Source organism: Thermobia domestica, chromosome 16 (assembly GCF_964235325.1).
Source record: "Thermobia domestica chromosome 16, izTheDome1.hap1.1, whole genome shotgun sequence".
In the NCBI taxonomy this organism is placed as follows: domain Eukaryota; kingdom Metazoa; phylum Arthropoda; class Insecta; order Zygentoma; family Lepismatidae; genus Thermobia; species Thermobia domestica.
Window position 1 is genome coordinate 75,383,405 of NC_137469.1, and position 20,178 is coordinate 75,403,582.

A 20,178-nucleotide genomic window follows, 5' to 3' on the forward strand; every position below is an offset into this window, starting at 1 on the left:
ACCATATAAGGTAATAGAGCCTCATCAAAGGGGAGAAATTGGGCCAAAAACCAAACACGTGGTACAACGTATTGCTTACGTTTATATTTTTGGCAATTTTGTACCCCTAAAAGGGAACGAGGTGGACCACCCAAATTTATCATGATACATGTTGAGGCATGTACTATGATACCGAATGCTCAAATTGGAAAATTTCCAAAATTTAAGAGGTTGGCCATGGTACCCCTTCCAAAAATTTAAAGGGTGCATCAATGTACCCATGTCTTATAATAGGAAATGGACCAATATATACATGACCATATAACCATATAAGGTAATAGGACCTCATCCAAGGGAATAAATTGAGCCAAAACCAAACACGTGGTTGTACTAAAATATGGCAATTGTGTACCCATGAAAGGGAACGAGGTGGACCACCAAAATTTATAGTAATTTATATTAGGGTCCTATACTATAATACCAAACATCTAAAAGGGACAATTTCCAAAATTAAAGGGGTGGGTCAAAGTACCCCTCCCGGGTGCACAAATGTACCTATGTCTTATGATAGGAAATGAATCCCCATACGTGACCATATGACGTATAAGGTAATAGGACCTCGTCCAATGGAATAGATTAGGTAAAAAAACGAAACACGTGGTACAACGTATTGCTTACATTTATATTTTGGCAATTTTGTACCCCTAAAAGGGAACGAAATTACATTAATATATATTAGGATCCTATACTATTATACCGAATGTTTAAATTGGGCAATTTCCAAAATTAAAGGGTGGTCCAAGGTACCCCTCCTGGGGGTGCATTAATATACCCATATCTTATAAAAGGTAATGAACCCCTGTATACGCCCATATAACGATATATGATAATAACACCTCATCAAAGGTGATAAATTAGGTCAAAAGACCAAACACGTGGTTGTACTAAAATTTGGCAATTGTGTACCCATGAAAGGGAACAAGGTGGACCACCCAAATTTATAGTGATACATACTAGGGCTCTATACTATTATACCAAATGTTTAAATTGGGCAATTTCTAAAATTGAAGGGGTGGGCCAAGGTACCCCTCCGGGGGTGCACCAATATATCCATGTCTTATGAAAGGTAATAGACTCCTGTATACGCTCATATAACTATATAGGATAATAACACCTCATCCAAGGGGATAAAATCGACCGAAAACCAAACACGTGGTATAACGTATTGCTTACGTTTATATTTTGGCAATTGTGTACCCCTAGAAGGAAACGAGGTGGACCACCCAAATTTATCATGATACATATTAGGGTCCAATACTATAATACCCAATGTTGAAATTGGTCAATTTCCAAAATGTAAGGGGTGGGCCATGGTACCTTCCCAAATTTTTCAAGGGGTGCATTAATATACCTATGTCTTATGAAAGGTAATGGACCCCTGTATACGCCCATATAACCATATAGGGTAATAACACCTCATCCAAGGGGATAAATTGAGCCAAAAACCAAACACGTGGTACTACGTATTGCTTACGTTTATATTTTGGCAATTTTGTACCCTTAAAAGGAAATGAGGTGGACCATCCAAATTTATCATAATACATATTAGGGTCCTGTACTATAATACCAAATGTTGAAATTGGGCAATTTCCAAAATTTAAGGGGTGGGCCAACGTACCCCCTCCCAAATTTCTCAATGGGTGCATTAATATACCCATGTCTTAAGAAAGGGAATGGACCCCTGTATACGCCCATATAACTATATAGGGTAATAATACCTCATCAAAGGGGATAAATTAGGTCAAAAACCCCCGAAATTTCAATTTTTGGCAATTTTTTACCCATGAAAGGGAACGACATAGACACCCAATACTGATAGAGGTACATACTGTGGTCCTAGGCTACCACACCCAATTTTTAGATTTGGCAATTTCCAAAATTTAAGGGGGTGGTCCTATGTACCCCTGCCTAAATTTAAGGGGTGGGCCAAGGTACCCCTGCCAAAATTTAAAGGGGGTGGTCCTAAGTACCCCTAGGTCATTGACCCTGGGCTAAGGTCATTGACCTTTGACCTATGACGTCACAAAAATTTTTGCTGACTCGACGCAATATAACGGGACCACTACTACTTCAGGCCTGTTTTTTATATAAGGGGTCTGCGCAGTGTCAGAGTGACAACTATGAAGGACCACGGAGAATGTCGCCTGATCGTCTGGGACAACATTATCATCATTTAACACGTTTAGAAAGATACCTTATTGTGGGTCAGCAAGTGGTCAGATGGTCGGATCGTGCACTATCCAGGCATGTGCTACATTCGTATAAATGGTATCCCCATGAACAGAATGTAAACATGAGGGAAACTACATGCGTCGTCAAGGTTTCGGCTGACCAAGTCTGATTACATCAAGGGAGAATCAGCGTATTGCGCTCCAAGAACATCGTAAACTCTTCACATTTGCACCAGTCATCTGGGCACAAGTAATAGTCTCACTACAAACCCGGTATCATCACATACCAGTAAGCGGGGACTAACAGCAGCCAGACTACTGAATCGAAGTCCAACGCTTAAGCTGTCATTAACACAATAACACATGCTGCTGCGTTTGGAGCGGTGCCGTAACAGGGAAGCATGAATTGCTAACCAGTTGCGCTGCATCATTTGCAGCAACAAATATTGATTCATTACCACGTCGAATGACCATCATCAGCGTGAATGGCATCTCCAAGGCAGAGGACACCTTCTGCCAATGTTTTGGGGAAACATACCGCTGTTACTTTTGGCATTACGTCTGGCGCTGTTCTGTTGGCAGGCATTGGGTGTGACTTAATGTGTCACCTGTGGTAATGATTTAAGGAGGTCTAGCGGCACAGCGGTCCGTCACGGACACCCAGCGTTCTTACATGTTATCTCTCATGAAACAGAATCTTTCAACAGATTGCGCCCCTGGTTATATCATAATCCAGTATTACCAAAGGGGATTTACCCCTCATCGCCTTTCTAATTCGCACACTGTCCACAGATATAGACACAAAAGGCCTTATGCAGAATTGTTCTGACGCGTGATTAGTGCCATACTAAAGAGTTCGAGTAACATGTTTCCTGCAGTAGTTAGGCTTTTAGTATGGCACTAATCATACGTCAAAACGACTCTGCATATGGTGGAAAGCGTCAAGAACATTTTTACGCAACGACTGTGGTAACCGTAACAACTCGTAATATCAATATATTTACGGAATACGTTACATTTTGTTGCTAGTTAACATGGAACATTGCATGGTTTTACAACTGATTTGAACATTTTTCATAACTGGGAGAGCGCAATAGTCACAAATAGCGGAGAGAAAGCGTCTTAAATTTCCCGACTCGCCACATATATGATACGACGCGTTAAGTTGCCAATTGACAGCTTGGCTGAGTGAGGAACATTACACACAACGTGCAAAGGGTCCCAGGTTCGATTCCCGCTTGAGTTTTTTCTTTTTGCTTTAGCTAATAGCCATTTGTAACAACAAGTAAAATATAAGTTCACTTTGTAATGCATAAAGGAATAGAAATGTTCAAATAAGTTGTAAAACCTTGCCATGTTCCATTTTAACTAGCAACAAAATGTAAGCTATTCCGTAAATAAATTGATATCACGGGTTATCTTATGGCTATTACAGTTGTGTAAAAAATGTTCATGACGCTTGAGCCCTAGTGCCATACTAATGAGCTCGACTAACATATGATTCCTGCAGTAGTCAGGCCTTTAGTATGACGCTAATCATACTTCAAAATGACTCTGCATAAGGCCCTTCGTGTCTATATCTGTGGACAGTGTGCGAATTACAAGGGGGATGATTAACAAAACAAAAAGCTGTCACTTCTGAAAGAAGAAGACATGGGAGAAACAGATAAGGAAATAAACAAAACGAACCCTGTCCTGAGCAAGTAGTTACAGAACAATATGTTATGTTAAAACTATTTCCATTGACTTTGTCTTGTGCGTAAAGGCATTTACAAAGTCAGTACAAATATTGTCTGTTACATGTAAAATTACCTGAAGACATTAGATCACTCAGTAAACAGTTTCACAGTGCTCGCTTTAAGTCAACCAACATATATCGAAATACGGAGTGGTTCCTGGCTGTTAGCAAATAAGAACTACTATTTTATGAGCCGTCGGATCAACCAACTGCATATACTTATAGAAATAGAAGAGATTCAGATGCTCCAGGAAAAGTGAAAGTTTCCACGTAGCAATTGAATATTGACTACTATTAAAAATTATAGTAAATGACCGCAATGGAATTCAAACACGGGCTCCCTCGCTGGCAGTTCGTAACTTTATCGTATGAGCTACGAGTATTCGCTTGCTCTCATACTGCATATCAATGCAATTCGGGCACCACTATCTATATATATAAAAGAGAACGTACAAAAATTTGTCCGCTCATCACGCTAATACGGCTGAACCAATTTCTTTCATTTTTGGGGGGTTATTAGGATTTGGACCCTAGATGGTTTTTATCATATCACTTTAATTTTTAATTACCAGTGTCTTGAGATAATTGACCATTCAAGTGTCCATAACGTACAAATCCTTTGTTATTAGTTCATCATAGGTAAAAATAAACGTATTTATATGCAACCCGCATGACCGTGTCACTCGGCGGGTTAACAAATGACAGGCGATATACAGCGGAAAATAGCTTGAATCTTCTGTTTAAAATTTTTTAATTGATTTGCTTATTTTTACAGACACTTTTACAATATGCCAGCACCGGGATGACCGCAGCGAAGCGGGGCGGGTTAACATAAATGACAGGCGATATAATGTTAAGATTTACTGCAATCTTCTATGGTTTTTATCATATCACTTGAAAGCGAAAAAGTAAAAATTATCTAAGTAACAAAGTTTATTGCGTTCCGGGGTGACCGCAGCGAAGCGGGGTGAACGCTGCTAGTGTAAGATGAACATTGAAGTTAAGTAAGTAGAATGATTGACAGTTTGAACTGTCCACTATTGCAAGGCTGGTGGGGGAATTCTCACGCCATTACGCAAACTCAGTTTCATATACAACCATTAATATAAATTTCATTTTCATAAACTTGCTCTTATAACAATAATACCGATTTCCTATTTAAATTCAATGTATAGATAATTGTGTCTTACATAGTAGCTGATACTCTTGCTATAAAGTATAAAACAAGTAAACATTTGATGTAAGTAAATGAGAAACGTAAAATATTACAGATTACTGAAATTGCGATTTAATTCAATTTTAAGCAGTATGTATCTTCTGTATGATTGTTTGAATCGCTTTATAAAAACGCAGAATATAAATTACACTGACTTTTTCAATGAAATGAAATTACATCCCACGATTATACCGGCTAGACTAAAGGAGACGGTGGTGATGAGAAATGAATGAAAATAATGGCATGAAGAAAGTGGGAGAAAACGGGAGAACCCTGAGAAAATCTACGTACATGGTGTTTGTCCACCCCGCTCATTTTGTGCAAGCTGGGATTGAACCAAGAACCCCATGCACCAGAGGTGAACGCACAACTAAGCCACCACGGCCCTATGAAAAATTAAACCATATTTATTCTCTCTTTCAACACACCTAGATTCCACAAAATGAAAAAGAAGAATGTCATCTAATTGAGTCCTGGTAGGTGAAAGTGAAAGTCGAAGGGCGCGTCCAAAGCCGTTGCGTGAGAAAAGGTCGGTATGCATGGAATCAAAGGTAGTGAAAACATGCTGATTTTCGCAACTATATAAGTATTACTATAGCACTTGTAAAGGTTTCACATTAGAACCCTACACTTAGGAAACATAAAATACAACTTTTGTATCCTGTGCAAAAATACTTAGTATAGTCATATTTAGTATACACTCGCTTATTTTAACCGTTGTAAAGCACGCAATGATTGTCAGCAGCAACTCCACAGTTGTGAACAAAATGCAGCTATATTCTATGTCATTTTGACGCCTATAGACATTTTTTTCCTTATAAACATGGTTTTCTATTCAGAATATTGAATTTTACCTGAAAATTTTGCGAAGTGTAGTGTGCCTAAACATAATCAGAATCATTTTAATAACATTAGGAGACGGATCTATTAGGAGCGTCATTTCAGATTTTGCTGGGGGGGGGGAAACCCCTTGATATAAGTAGAATTTCGCGTTTTTCACTCATTTACTACAACTCTATTAATAAAATCTATATAAATCTCAAATTCGGGGGGGGGCCAAATGCCCCTCCCTGCTTCCCCTAAATGACGCCCCTGGGATCTATTCCCAGGTCACTGGACCCTATCCAGAGTCGTTCTGACATGCTATTAGTACCATACTAAAGAGTTTGACTAACATGGGCCTTATGCAAAGTTGTTTTGATGTACGATTAGCGTTATACTAAAGACGACTATTTCAAGAAACTTTTTAGTCGTACTTTAGTGTGACACTAATTAAGCGCCAGTACGACTGCATAACCCCCTTTGTAGTAATACTGAATATTATTCAGATTCGTTCTGACGCGTAATTTGTGTCGTACTAAATAGTTCGATTAACGTTTCCTGTAGTAGTCAGGTCTTTAATATGACGCTAATCATACTTCAAAACGACACTGCATAAGGCCCTTAATGTGATAGTCACGATCTTAATTATAAGGGTGCAGTTTTACTGCACGGATCCACAGATTGTAAAATATACGGAAAAATTGGTGAAAGTCTTTAATTTGTCTACATTATGTCGAGCACAAAACCCAACGAACCCCTGCGGGGCTTCTAACCTGTTCCTACTCGTACCCCTTCTCCCACTTATAGTATGGATCCGTATAGTAAAACTGCACGATTATAAGAAATGAAATCTTATAATAATTATATTGTAAACACCAACATTTAGTTGTTCTTTTCGCTTTTCGAAATTAAAAGAGCGACTTTTTTTTTTTTTTTTTTTTTTTTTTAAATATATGTTTCAATGTACTTGAGCCATCTGAGAAGATCGAAAATTACAAACAAACAGTGAACTTCATTATCGTGAGTAGCCTGTGTTGCTGAGGTGAAAACATGGTTTTATAGTAACGATTTGTGTTAATAAAGTTCCCAGAAGTAGTTTACGTATATTTTAAATATGTTACGAAGGCAGGCTCGTTTGCGAAGAGAATATTTGTATCGTAAGTCAGTTGAAGACAAAAAGAGGAGCATACAGGAAAAGAAAGACAGATTGAGAAGGTGCCTTGATGAGGGTCTCCCTATTCATACTGACTTGAAAAGGAATGCTCTGCAGCTACAGAAGAGTTTAGAATGGGAGGACCAAGGACCCGAATTAGCTGCAGCATTAGGTGGAGAAACTGGTGGTTCTGGAGGGACTCATATGGATGATGAATATCGGTGGGCAGGTGTAGAAGACCCGAAAATTATGATTACTACGGCGCGTGATCCGTCGTCCAGACTGAAAATGTTCGTGAAGGAATTGAAACTTGTGTTTCCGAATGCGCAAAGAATGAACAGAGGCAATTATGAAATGAAGCAGTTAATTAATGCCTGTAGGGCTAATGATGTGACTGATTTTATTGTTGTGCAAGAACATAGAGGTGTGCCGGACGGTTTAGTGGTGTGTCATTTACCGTATGGACCAACAGCTTATTTCACTATTACGGACGTTGTCATGCGACATGACATTCCTGATATTGGAAAAATGTCGGAACAGTTTCCACATTTGATATTCCATAATTTTAAAACACCCCTGGGAGAACGAGTAATGAAAATCTTAAAATACCTCTTTCCAGTTCCGAAAGAAGATAGCCGACGAGTTGTCACATTCGCAAACCATGATGATTACATTTCTTTCCGACAGCATACGTATAAGAAAATTGGTGGTAAAGATATCGAGTTAACTGAACTTGGACCTAGATTTCAGTTGAAACTATACGAAATTAAATTGGGAACCTTGGACAATGCTGATGCAGCAGACGTTGAATGGGCCTATCGCCCATACATGAATACTACTAAGAAACGGCGGTTTTTGTCTGAGGACAACGGGTGGGCCCAGGAAGATGAATAGTGTTTCTGTTGAAATCATGTATGTAAAGTGCACTAAGGAAAGTAAAGAAAAGTAAAACATATGTCGTTTGAATTTTTTTAACGTAAGTTTGATCTGAGTTCATTCAAGTCTTTCTATTCCTTCTAATATCAAAGTCCCTTTAAACAGTAATGATGGAAATGCAACAGGGAGTTAGTCCCATGCAATACTACCAACACAAGTGAAGTTCATAATTAATGTAGCGACCTTATTTAAATTTTCGAGTTCAATCGAAAAAATTGTTGTACCAAATAGGAAATTTATAGGTAAAATTAGATGTGAAATGTTTCTTGTGAGGGAATGAGTGTGTAAATATAAGTAAATTACTGTCAGTGCACAGCATACTAAAATGCATTTTGAGTGATAGATAATGAAAATATTATATGTGTAAGTGTGCTCTTCCACTGTTCTCATTTATGCGTATACATCACGTCGCTGACGCGCCTGTGTTCCTACTCCGACTCTGTTAGATTGTATTCGTGCTTTTTAGAGGCCACCTAGCAGAAGTTGGTTCGTGTTTTATGCGCTGTAGTTTTTGTAATACGATCACATTGCATTTGTATTAAGTCTTCCAGAATGCAATCTGCAAATAGTAATGGAAGTTCTTAATTTGATGCATGGTCTGCTAAAAAGTACAAAGAACTATCCTCCAAATGTGTCAGAATTTGATAGCATCGTCTGATCGAGTAATGCCAAATTTTTAAGTGCACTATTGTAAAAGACGACACTGAGTATGTGTGTAATGGAGGAAATAACTGATTTATTGTTTAGCTCATGTGTCTACTTTATTTTACATAACGTGCGTAAACAATACGAAAGGTACCGTATTATGATTGCCTGCATATTGCCGAACTATCAGTGCAGATGGCTTTTTTTCGTAGAGATCACGATGTATGTTCAGAATAATACTTACCGTACTTCAGGTTTAGATTTTTTACGTTCATCATTATACAGTATGAGTGCACAGTTAAAATTGGGCTGCAAATACAGTTATGGATACATACATAGGTAAGAGTGCACTCTGAGGAGAACAAGTGATTTTGTCATAGGGTGTGGCAATGTTTACATAAGGTAGGTTGGCTTAGGGTTAAGGAAGTTTTGCAAATGTAATTCCTCTCCTTAGTATTTATTGTGAATCGGTTGTTATGGATGTTCTGCTCGAAGTGCAGTTTCGCTCGTGCGAGAAAATTACACTCTTCTTTGTCCAGGAGATTGTACTCTTATTATCTTTAAACATTGTGACGAGAAGAGTTGCATTCATATGTACAGATTCACTTTAGGAGGACTGTTAACAACTGTTAAAGTACGCAAACCAACTTGTACTAGGTTACAATTAAGACCCAACTCGCGCAAGGACAGGGCGTAGCTGGTGAGCCTTTGCTGGTTTCGTTCGTATTGAGGTGGTGCATTGGTGATGATGTGTACGTATAATAGAAAAGATTGTACAAAGAATTCACGTATTTCTTTTGTAAATTTTAACCATTTATTGTAGCACATGACAAAAATTTGTTTATCTTGTATTTGTATATTTGCACATTCCTGTTTGGTTCTCGGCTGGAGGTCATGTAGTTCGGATTCCACGTCTCATAGCCTCGATTTAGAAAGGGACACTAATCTTCAAATCAAAAATCTTTGCCATGTTATGAAAGAAGTGAAGAAAACCGTCAGTTAAAACACTGCCGTGAGTTCTCTTCGTAATGGTTTCGTTACGAGTGTGTCTGTAGGGAGTAGGTGCGTTAGCGACGGTAGGTATGTGTGTATTGAAGATAGTGCAAAAAGATGACATTCTATATATCTGTAAATATTAACCTTTGTAGGCGAGCGGTCTTGTGTGTGTGTGGGGGGGGGATAGGTGACATTCTATATATCTGTAAATATTAACCCTTGTAGGCGAGCGGTCTTTTCTGTGGGGGGTAGGTATGTGTGTATTGAAGATAGTGCAAAAGATGACATTCTAAATATCTGTAAATTTTAACCCTTGCAGGCGAGCGGTTTTTTTTTTTTTTTTTTTTTTTTTTTTTTTTTGTTGGGGAGGACGGGGGTCATAACACATGTCGGTACTGTCCGACATGTTATTTTCTGGGCACACTAGAAGCTCGTCTCAGATGCGAGGATAGTCTGCTACGTGTCTTGTTATGTTTAATTTTCGTACGTTTGGTTGAGCAGTAAGTGGTTGAAAAGAGTAGTATACTCATGAGTAGAACATTTTTACTCTACGCACGCTTATTGTTATTTTCATCACATTTATTGCAATACTTGTATACCGATGTACGCCTACATATGCGGAGGCAGGAGCTTTAGGAAATAAAGTTGTTTGGGAAGATGTTTTCTATCATAAGCTTGTCCTGTAGAAAATAGTAGATACTAAATACAGACCGCAGAATGTGATTTCTTCGATATAATATCGGGAGATGAAGACAGTCCTGTCTCCAAAAGTATCTTAACCCTTTTAAATTATGATGGCACAAGACCTGTGCCTGGCGTCGACCTTCGGAATTTGCTTTATAAGTCTCTAGTACTACCATCATCATCATCAAGACTGTTCATTGTGGGAACATGCATTGTACTTTTTTTTTTCCATGAACCAGTCTTTCAAACGGGACCACTCGCATGTCTCTAGCATGTACCATAGTGGAGAAGCCCAAAATCGGGGACATGCGAGTGGTACCTTTTGAAGGACTGGTTCATGGAAAATATGTAAATCGGCTGTAGCATCAAAATTATTCACCCCAGTGCCACTCTTTGTATCTCATTATCTTCACCATAAAGCTAAGTTTTTTTTAGTAGCATTCGCATGATCATATCCTATACCAAAGGGGAGATATTCGCGATAAAAGGGGAGTTTTTAAAAAGAAAATCCATTTTTTCCCACTGAGCGGAAATTTCCCGTATTTGGTACACTTTAGGGACACAATTGGAAACACTGCTTTACTAGAAACAAAACTGCGTATGAACCATGATCCTACGATAAATAGTCTTGACGCAATAATTGATTGAATGAAAGTCAACAAAATACCTCAAAAAAGCCATAATTTAAAAGGCTTAAACACAATTTACTGAGCAAAACAATATATTCACATAAAAAAAAACTTTTTTTTTTTTTTTTTTTTTTTTTTTTTACGTGAATATATTGTTTTGCTCAGCAAATAGTTTGTTTGTGTATAAGTATATACAAAGCAAAGCTTGTACTTACGGAAAATTTAAAAGGGATAAAAATAACTGTCGCTGTGCGATTCTGTGCATATGAAGGGAGATACGGCATAATCTAAAACAGAAGCCACTAAATGTGAGGTGCAGAACGGAACATTGAAGGGAGCAAGCTAGTATAGTACAGATAACATAAAATCCGGAAACTGCCATATTCATGTACTTACAATGTACAAGTAATGCGATACCCAGGTTAAAAAGAAAAGAAAGAAAAACAGCTCATTCGGTGTTATTGGTCAAAATTGAGTTTTGTTAAATTTTGTACGTACAATTAAAAGCACTGAGCCTGCTTAATACGATTTAAGCATTTTCTATTGTACACATCAAACTACGGAATTGTCTTGTCTCACGAACGGAATCCGTGAGCCCTATCAACGTTTCGTGGAACACGTTGTACCATTGACACTCACTCATTTCGATTTATAGAAATAAACAGTTTTGTAGAGTAACGGAGAGGTGGGTTATTCCATATACAGTAAACCTTCGATTTTCCACAACTGCCGCGGACATTTTTTGTTTTTCTTTTTTAACCCTGCTGCAGTCACACACTATTTTTCGTAAGTAGTCTCTTCGGACTGACATTCTGCGTGAGGAATAGAATCTCAAATCAGTATTCTTCAACCAGCGTGCCGCGAAGAAGGCAGGGTAATTGGGGTTACGGAAACTTGTACATATTCTTAGAAATTAATTATCAAGCTCTTAATATTAACTTATTCCAGTTACTGTGCTTTATATCCAGGGTTGGCTGGTTTAAACCAGCTTTTTGTTTTTAAAAAAAATGGGAAAATGCGAATCATATGAATTTCATGGTGACATTTCCACATGTCAACCTATTTGCATTAGTTTTATCTCCTTTTCACATTTTAATCAAGGCGCCCCGTGTTCAATTTTCAGTCACACCATGACCCTTCTTTCAAGTGTAAATCAAATAACGGTTTGGATGTCATTTTAAGCGAGTGCTCCTTGATAATCTCGGTATTACATAAGGTTGTTAAGCATAAACATACGAAACGAAATCAAATTGTATATTTCTACTTGCCTGAATGCCTGTTGTTTTATAAAGAAGCCAAAGTTGCTTAAATATATTGATAGGAACTGGCAAAGTTTATCGACTTCCTACGTAGCTTCCAACATTAGCTTGGATTGGACTTTTAATTTTATTGAATGATCTACAAACATACTATAGCTTTAGCGTACTGATTATGATACGTGAACCGTAAAATTTTACATGCAAAGAAATAACAGGATTTTCCCGTTATTGCTTTGTATTTAAAGTAATAACGGGATTTTATCAATGTTAAGATGGGAGTCTCCCGATTTCAAAAATTTACTAACTATTTGTTTAAGCTTATCAGGATAACCTTCTAGTATAACCCCGTTGTTGCATAATAACACCGAGACGAACCAAACTTATTTCTGTCCATATGTAATATAAATACATAGAGGAAATTATTTAAACCATAAAAGCGTTTCTTTCTTTCTTTTTTTTTTTTTTTTTCAAAAACAACCATGGTTTTGCCAACCCTGTTTATATCCCTGTACAGTTCTTTATTTTAGCTCTATGCACAATAAAGCTAGATTACAACAATATGTGCTTCAGATACTGTACGTAAGTGGTAGCCGAACTTGTAAAGAGAAAAGTGGTAGAGCGTGCGCTGGCGCAGTGGTAGAGCGTTCACCTCCTGTGCTTGGGGTCCCTTGTTCGATCCCAGCTCGCGCCGTGTGGACTTTGTGGTGGACAGACACCGTGCTCGTGGGTTTTCTCGGGGTTCTCCCGTTTCGTCCCATTTTCTTCATCCCACCATTTCATTCATTTCTCATAATCACAGTCTCCTTTAGCCTAACCGGCATAACCATGGGACGTAAAACTCAAATATTTCATTTCATTTTTCACACTACGCTTACGAAAGGTAGGTACTGTGAGTGGTAATGACTAGAAAGCATCTATTCCATTTAAATGTCACGGAAAAAAATCCACATGGACAAGAATTCTAGTAAAAGTTTAAATTCACTAGTACGTACAGTCAGCGACAAAAGTTCTTTCCGTTTGGTAAAATTTATTTTGGGAATAATTGTATTGTGGCTGGAATATACAGAAAATTACAATATTTAATTTACTGAAAAAGTACTCAAATTGTCCTTCCATTCTGAAGTTATTTACGAAACTAATTTTATCAAACTCAGAGAACTTTTGTCGCTGACTACAACAACCTATTGCTAATATGTACAGTAAACAATGGAGGAGCATAAAGGCACCATCAGGATATGGACTTTAGTCAGAGGTTTTTATTTTTCTCGCGTGAGCACTCTATAGTAAATTTTCAAGAATGCACAAAATTTACTAAATAGTTGACAATCTGAACTGGTTCTTACAAAATAATACAAGGGTGTATCCAAAAGTTTCAGGACTGAATCTGTAAAATGAAAGTTTTTTACCTTTGAAGTTAAATTCCTCCGTCACCTTCAAAGTACTCCCCTTTTACATTAATACAGCGTTTCTGCCATGCTTGGAAGCATTCTAGAATGGTGTCGAATCTTCCGCCTTCATCCGAAGCTTCAACTTGGGGAAAACAAAAGTCACAGGGGGTGAGGTCGGGTGAGTATGTGCGGTGGGGAACCACTGTCATGTTAATCTTGACCAGAAACTGCGCTATTTTAAAGGACCGGTGTGCAGGTGCATTCTCGTGGTGAAGAATGAGGTTACTTTTATGCCATTTCTGTCGCCTTTTGCGAGGCACATTTTCACGCAACATTCTTAGGATATCACAGTAGAAGTCTACATTGATCATGCTTCCATGTCGCACAAATTCCCGGTGTATGACCCCCTCTTGGTCAAAGAAACAAATGAGCATCGTCTTCAATTTGCTTTTTTCCATGCGTGCTTTTTTGGGTCTTGGAGACCCAGGACTCTTCCATTGAGAAGACTGCAGTTTAGTTTTTGGATCGTAAGCATAAACGATGCTCTCATTGCCTGCAATGACGTTTTACTCAATGCCACACAGGATTTGATGCACGCCTTTTGTTCTTCAACTTCCGCCATGCCGCTGAGATATGAGAAATCGCAGACGGCTAGTGCAACACACACGAAAACAACATTCGGCTAGTACAACATTCAGACGGTTCCACTTCGAACCACGCTACTCCGCACACTGGATCACAAGACGCCAGCGCAACATCCTAGCGGGAAACTCGTGAACTGCGAGCGGTTTGCATCTTATGAGCACTGTCCTGGAACTTTTGGATACACCCTTGCAATAAAAGAATAAAAGGTTGTACTTGACAGATTATGTAGTTATATGTCACCGTAAATGTTTCGGTCAATGGTTATTGCCTTCCTCAGCACGGATTCTCTTAGAAACTAATGATGGTAGACGGGCATCATCATTGTTGACTAACTTCTACTGTACACAATAATTTACACACTTTCAGTAATAATGGTTTAACGAAATTCTTGTACACTTCTCCAAAATATAATTGCGCGTCTGAATTTTCCAAGTCCCTTAAAATTGTTAGTTTGGCAACAACGCATTCGAAATAATAAGAGGGGAAGTAATAATGGAAAAAACTTCCGAACACAGCTCACACTTCGGTGTTTAAAATACTCAGCTTCTCTTTTGTTACTTAATCTAATGATACTTTCAGAACAAAATAGTACTTTCGCAGATGCAGATAACTTTGTTGTAGGTAAACCACTTGCTTTTCAATCCCAAAAATCGTTAAGAAAACAAGGAGAGTTGTTATCTATCCATACAACTGAAAAAAAAAAAAAAAAAGCTTTGTAATTGTCTCGATAGCTATGCGTGTTCAGTTGTTTCTTTTCGTGGGAATTCAATATTTTGAACAGTTAGAATCCCACTAGGTGATTTTATTTATTTATATTTTGTAACGTTTCAGTTATTCTTGCCGCACAGTTTTATAGTGTATGTATTACACGCGGATGATATACTTTTTAACTGTCTAAAAATAAGAAGTTGCCAGACGTAAAATTTTTTCTACATATAAACCTAAATGTGATCCCTTCTTAGTGCAAATCACTCCTTACATCAATTCATAAGATTTTCATAAACCTGAAAATGAATGCCGAGTTCTACTGTTGAGGATATCAATATCAATCCTAGTAACTCCTGCATCACTATTAGAACATAGTTCATTATTTTTTTATTATTATTATTAAGCTGGGGAACAGAAAAATGGTTTGAGGAAAAAAGGTTACCAAATTTGGTGAGACATTTTAGTACTTTACAGCTTGTTGGTGCAGTTATAAATTTCTCAGTGCCTTAGAGTTCTATAAAACACCGGCCATCACCTTACCCCGAACTGTCTTACATAAGCATTTTGGGAATAAAGATGAGGTATGTTTTCTCATGCTGTGAAACCTCAGGTTCAAAACCATAGATGTATAATGGTAACCAAGAAATTTCTGTCGCTGTTTGTGGAGGTATGTATTCAATTGGCCCTTACTCCGTGAGTTGAATGCGAATGAAGATACGGCGAAGGTCAGTTGTTAGTGTGAGTATATCCAACATACTACCTGCTTGTGGTAATTTATTTAAACCGTAAGAATAGAGTGAACATGGCACTTCTACAGAGCGTCTTAAGGGCGTGTTGTTGTACGTGTTCAAACTAGGGTGAAACACCGCTGCAGCGGGGAAGAAGACATGACAGACCTTTGGTGAGGTTGTTGTGACTACGCGGACAGTGCAGCGGTGTTTAAAAACTTTTAAGGACGGTGACGAAACAATCGAAGACGCATCTCGTGCTGGAAGACCAACACACATACAAAATTAATATATTCAGGCAGCAGTTAGGGCAAACAGTGGCCAAACGTGAGGAACTGGGACTAAAATTCAGTGTGAGTGGAGAAACCATTCAGCAACACCTCCATCTACTTGGGATACACTACAAGATTTGACTCCGGGTCAAATGGCAACGCAAGCATATACCTGTGCTTCTTTGCTGCCTCGTCTGAGGAAGGAGCGATTTCTGGACAGGGTTTTGACATGTGATGAGAAGTGGATCCTGTACGGAACTCCGTATGCGCCGTCATCATTGGTTAGCATCCCATGAACCGGTTCCAAAACAGCCAAAACCAGCACTGCACCAGAAGGTGTTTGGTGGACTGCTTGCGGAATCGTGCATCGGGAACTGCTACCAGCTGGTTAGAACATAAATGCAACTATGTACTGTCAGCATTTGATTTGTGTTCAAGAAAAACTTAAAACTCTGAAGCCAGCACTTGTGAATCGTAAAGGGGTCCTCCTATTACAGAACAACTCTAAGCCCCACGTGGCTAGGATAACCCGGGACACCATTCTATACTTTGGAAGGGAAACACTATTGCATCCGCCGTACTTTCCGGATGTTGCGCCGTCCGAGTATCACCTGTTCCATTCCTTTCCTAGTAGAGGTGCAAAATGCACTTGATACCTCCTTTGCTTCATGAACCACGAAGTTCTACCGCGATGGAATCCATGGCCTTCCAGAACGTTGACAGAAAATCGTCGATGCTGATGGGGACTATTCTTGATGTCCCTGGTACGTCTTAGGTAACATATCGATGTTCGAAGATGGTGGGTGAAAAAGCGACAGAACTTTCGCGGTTACTTTTATAAGTCATATCCTAAATTACGATTTTTAATAAAACCTTAAATTTATATTCTCTTTATAAAGATTAAATGATGTGTTCATAAGTGAACACTCGCTCATGTTTTCCTAGAGAAAAAATGTCGGAAAGAAATCAAAGTGAGCTGGGTTTGTTTGGGGCACTAGGACGATATTTGATATGCCGTAGGTCCAGCGCAGGGCATTATTTCAACGCCGAGAGGAGAGGAAGTATAACTTGAAAGAAAACTTGAATCGCTGCCGACTGTGTTCATCATTTAGATATATAGAACCTGGTACTTAATAATATCTCGGCTTTTTGGCCTCTGTTCTTTATCATGCTTATTTACAAGGCAATTCTGTAAATTTGCGGGGCGTGGGGCAAAAGTAAATTCTAAGACTGATGATACAGATGAAACTCGATTCATCATGAATATTTTTTTGTGCTAGCTTGGACTATCTGTATCAACAACAGTGATATTTCGCTAAATATTTAAAACAAAGGGATAGTAATAGTAATATTAATAATAACAATAACATGTACTCGATGGCATTACAATGTTTATCTATTCATTCACAAAGTTTCATACAGCACTAGGCCAATTAGATGAAACTCAACATAAAGACAAAAGAAGATAAAATACAGAAAAAATGTTAATCTCTCAATATACAAGGTTCTCATCAATTGAGTTGTAAAGTTTCTCTCGGAGATAAAAATGTTACATCCTGTTTACAATGTATTGTAGTCTTGCGCTAGTCTGTAAAACAAGAAGCGCTTAACCTAGTTATCTCATAAGTTAGCAAGAGAGCGAGTTCGCCGCTGAGAAACACGTAAGTTCATCAAAAATTCGGAATCAATTTTGCTGCTGATCTTATACAGGTAAAGTAAATCAGCTCCAGCGTCGTTTGTCAGGGGAACATAAGTTCATTAAAGACATTAGTTCTTGGTATATGTTAAACAGCATTCGCTACCTTTTACATGGCATCAGATTCGAATTGAAACCAAACGAATAAATAGATTCAGTATCGTAGGAATAGGTTCCATTTCCGCCCTTATTTTATTAAAAAAAAAATCTGTCTTATGGATTCAGCAATGTATTAAAAATGTATGAGATCTTTACTTTACAGGGAAAGAAGTATAAATGACAGTAAATCTCCAACAACTCCAAATATCGGTTAAACCACATTTTGTGTGTTTAATTCAATAGAAAATACGTAAAATAACAATCAAAAATATTTGTTATTCTCGTTTCGAAGAGTCCGAGAGGGACGTTGGCCATGATTTCAAAACAGGTAAGGTCACAGTATTTACTTTGGAAAAAATGTCTGCAGTATAAGGCAAGTTACTGTTGTAAAACCACCATGATGTTTTAGATAAAAGTCACAAAGTAACTTAAAAACATTCATTTCACATAGTTTTGGAAAGAAAAAATAACGATTATTTTTTTAAACGATTATCGATTAAAAATAACTCCTGGAAAATTTATTTGATTAAATTAAAAAAATTAACAAAAGTTTCAACTGATTAATTTAATAGTTAATTCTTTTAACTGATTAATTACAAGCCTGCATAATCATAATCATCATCATGAATATGTGGTGAACACCCATCTTTCATTAAAACAGTCATGTTCTGAAACTTGCCGGTTTGAGAAACATGCAGGCATTTAATCTGACCTATACTTTTCAATTTAAATCCATTGAAAAATTTATAGAACTATTTAGGGTTACGGGTGAAACGCAGAAATAGCCACTATTGTACTTGGCTTCTACTACGAGGTTAGCTGATGAGGGAACCGACTTTCATCCATAATTGGAACGTGTCGTGGAGTCATTTCCAATTACATTTCAAGTCACAAAGTTCTTACCCAATGTTAGGTAAGTTCTACGGAGGTAAATTATTTGGTATGAGAAGAAAATAATATTGCTAAATGAAACAGTTCGCTACAGTTTGTACCATGAACACGATCCAAATTATTTATCTTCATCTGGATAAGATGAACATGGAATAATGTTGCTAACAACGACATAGCATATAGGGTGTAATTATTAATTAGTATTTTTGTTCTATGGTAATAAACGATAAAACCGAAAATAGAGTAAATTTTATCACTTTCGGTTTTAATAGTTTAATACTTGTAGAAATGGTATCTTTCCTTGAAACACTTAATCGATTTAGAAAATAGCTTGTCGCTATTATCGTTTTCGTTCTATAGTGACCAGTGTCTATACCGGAAATAGTTGATTTCTACTGCTTCTGGCTTGAATAGAAGCTTAAGAGAGGAGACGACAGCTATTCCTCGGACGCTAAATCAATTCCAAACAAACGCATCTTGATATCTTATCGTTTTTGCTCTATGGAGATCAATATTGAAACTGGAAGTAGTAGTAAATTTTTACCACTTCCGGTTTTAGTAGACTAATTCAGGTGTGGAGACAGTATCTTCTTAATCGATTCCGAAAAACTGCTTGTTTCAGTCTATTACCGTTTTTGTTCTATAGCAATCAACGTTGTAAGCGAAAACAGTTGATTTCTACCACTTCCGGTTTAAATATAAGGTAAATGAATGATATGGAACCTGTTATTGGGACCTGAATAGATTCTGAAAATAAGTTTCTCGATGACTTTTAACTGCTTTTCCTCTGATACTTTTCAACAGATTGACATAACCGTTCTATAAGACTTCCGATACGTATGCATAGTATAGTTTGAAAGCTGTAGCTCAGTGGTGGCTCAGTGGTAGAGCGTTCACCTCCGGTGCTTGGGGTCCCTGGTTCGATCCCAGCTCGCGCCATGTGGACTTTGTGGTGGACAAACACCGTGCTCGTGGGTTTTCTCGAGGTTCTCCCGTTTCCTCCCACTTTCTTCATTCCACCATTTCACTCATTTCTCATAATCACCGTCTCCTTTAGCCTAACCGGCATAACCGTGGGACATTAAACTTAAAGATTTCATTTCTTCCTGAAACCAGTGTCATTTCATTTTGTGCTAGCTGAAACAGCAGTGATTATAGGAGCCATTATTATTATTATTATTATTATTATTATTATTATTATTATTATTATTATTATTATTATTATTAAGTATTCTGCCTTTTTGCAGGTTCTGGGACTAATTAGTTTTTTTTTTTTTTTAATTAGTTTTCCTAGTTTAGATTTCGGTCTGAAAATGTTTCTTCCTCGTATCTCGATCTTCAGCTTTCTCTTTTAACTCCCAATATTTTCTTCTATTTTTGAAGTCATCGTTCACTTGTGTTCTTCTTCCTGTTTCACGCGTTCCTTCAATTTTTCCTTCTATGGCGTTATAAAGAAGACAGTT

General features: G+C 37.8%; 2 protein-coding genes across 4 annotated transcripts in view; both read left to right on the forward strand.

Annotated features, from left to right (window-relative positions):
* Positions 1–20,178, forward strand: part of LOC145673172 (uncharacterized) — a 76,909-nt gene that overhangs the window by 19,019 nt on the left and 37,712 nt on the right. Inside the window, exon 1 of one of the 3 annotated variants that reach the window (XM_081742618.1) lies at positions 7,991–8,115. The exons of the other annotated variants lie outside the window; for them this stretch is intronic. The gene's annotated coding sequence lies outside the window, so the exon portion shown is untranslated. Of the gene's footprint in view, positions 1–7,990; positions 8,116–20,178 lie in introns of those variants that run through there. 3 annotated transcript variants of the gene reach the window in all.
* Positions 6,998–8,094, forward strand: LOC145673173 (U3 small nucleolar ribonucleoprotein IMP4). Its single transcript, XM_081742620.1, has one exon. The coding sequence runs from the start codon at positions 7,101–7,103 to the stop codon at positions 8,031–8,033; it is 933 nt and encodes a 310-aa protein (XP_081598746.1). The 5' UTR covers positions 6,998–7,100; the 3' UTR covers positions 8,034–8,094.

What these genes read in the sequence shown, in the direction of transcription:
- LOC145673173 (XM_081742620.1), top strand. Translation starts at nt 7,101, where the DNA reads ATGTTACGAAGGCAGGCTCGTTTGCGAAGAGAATATTTGTATCGTAAG.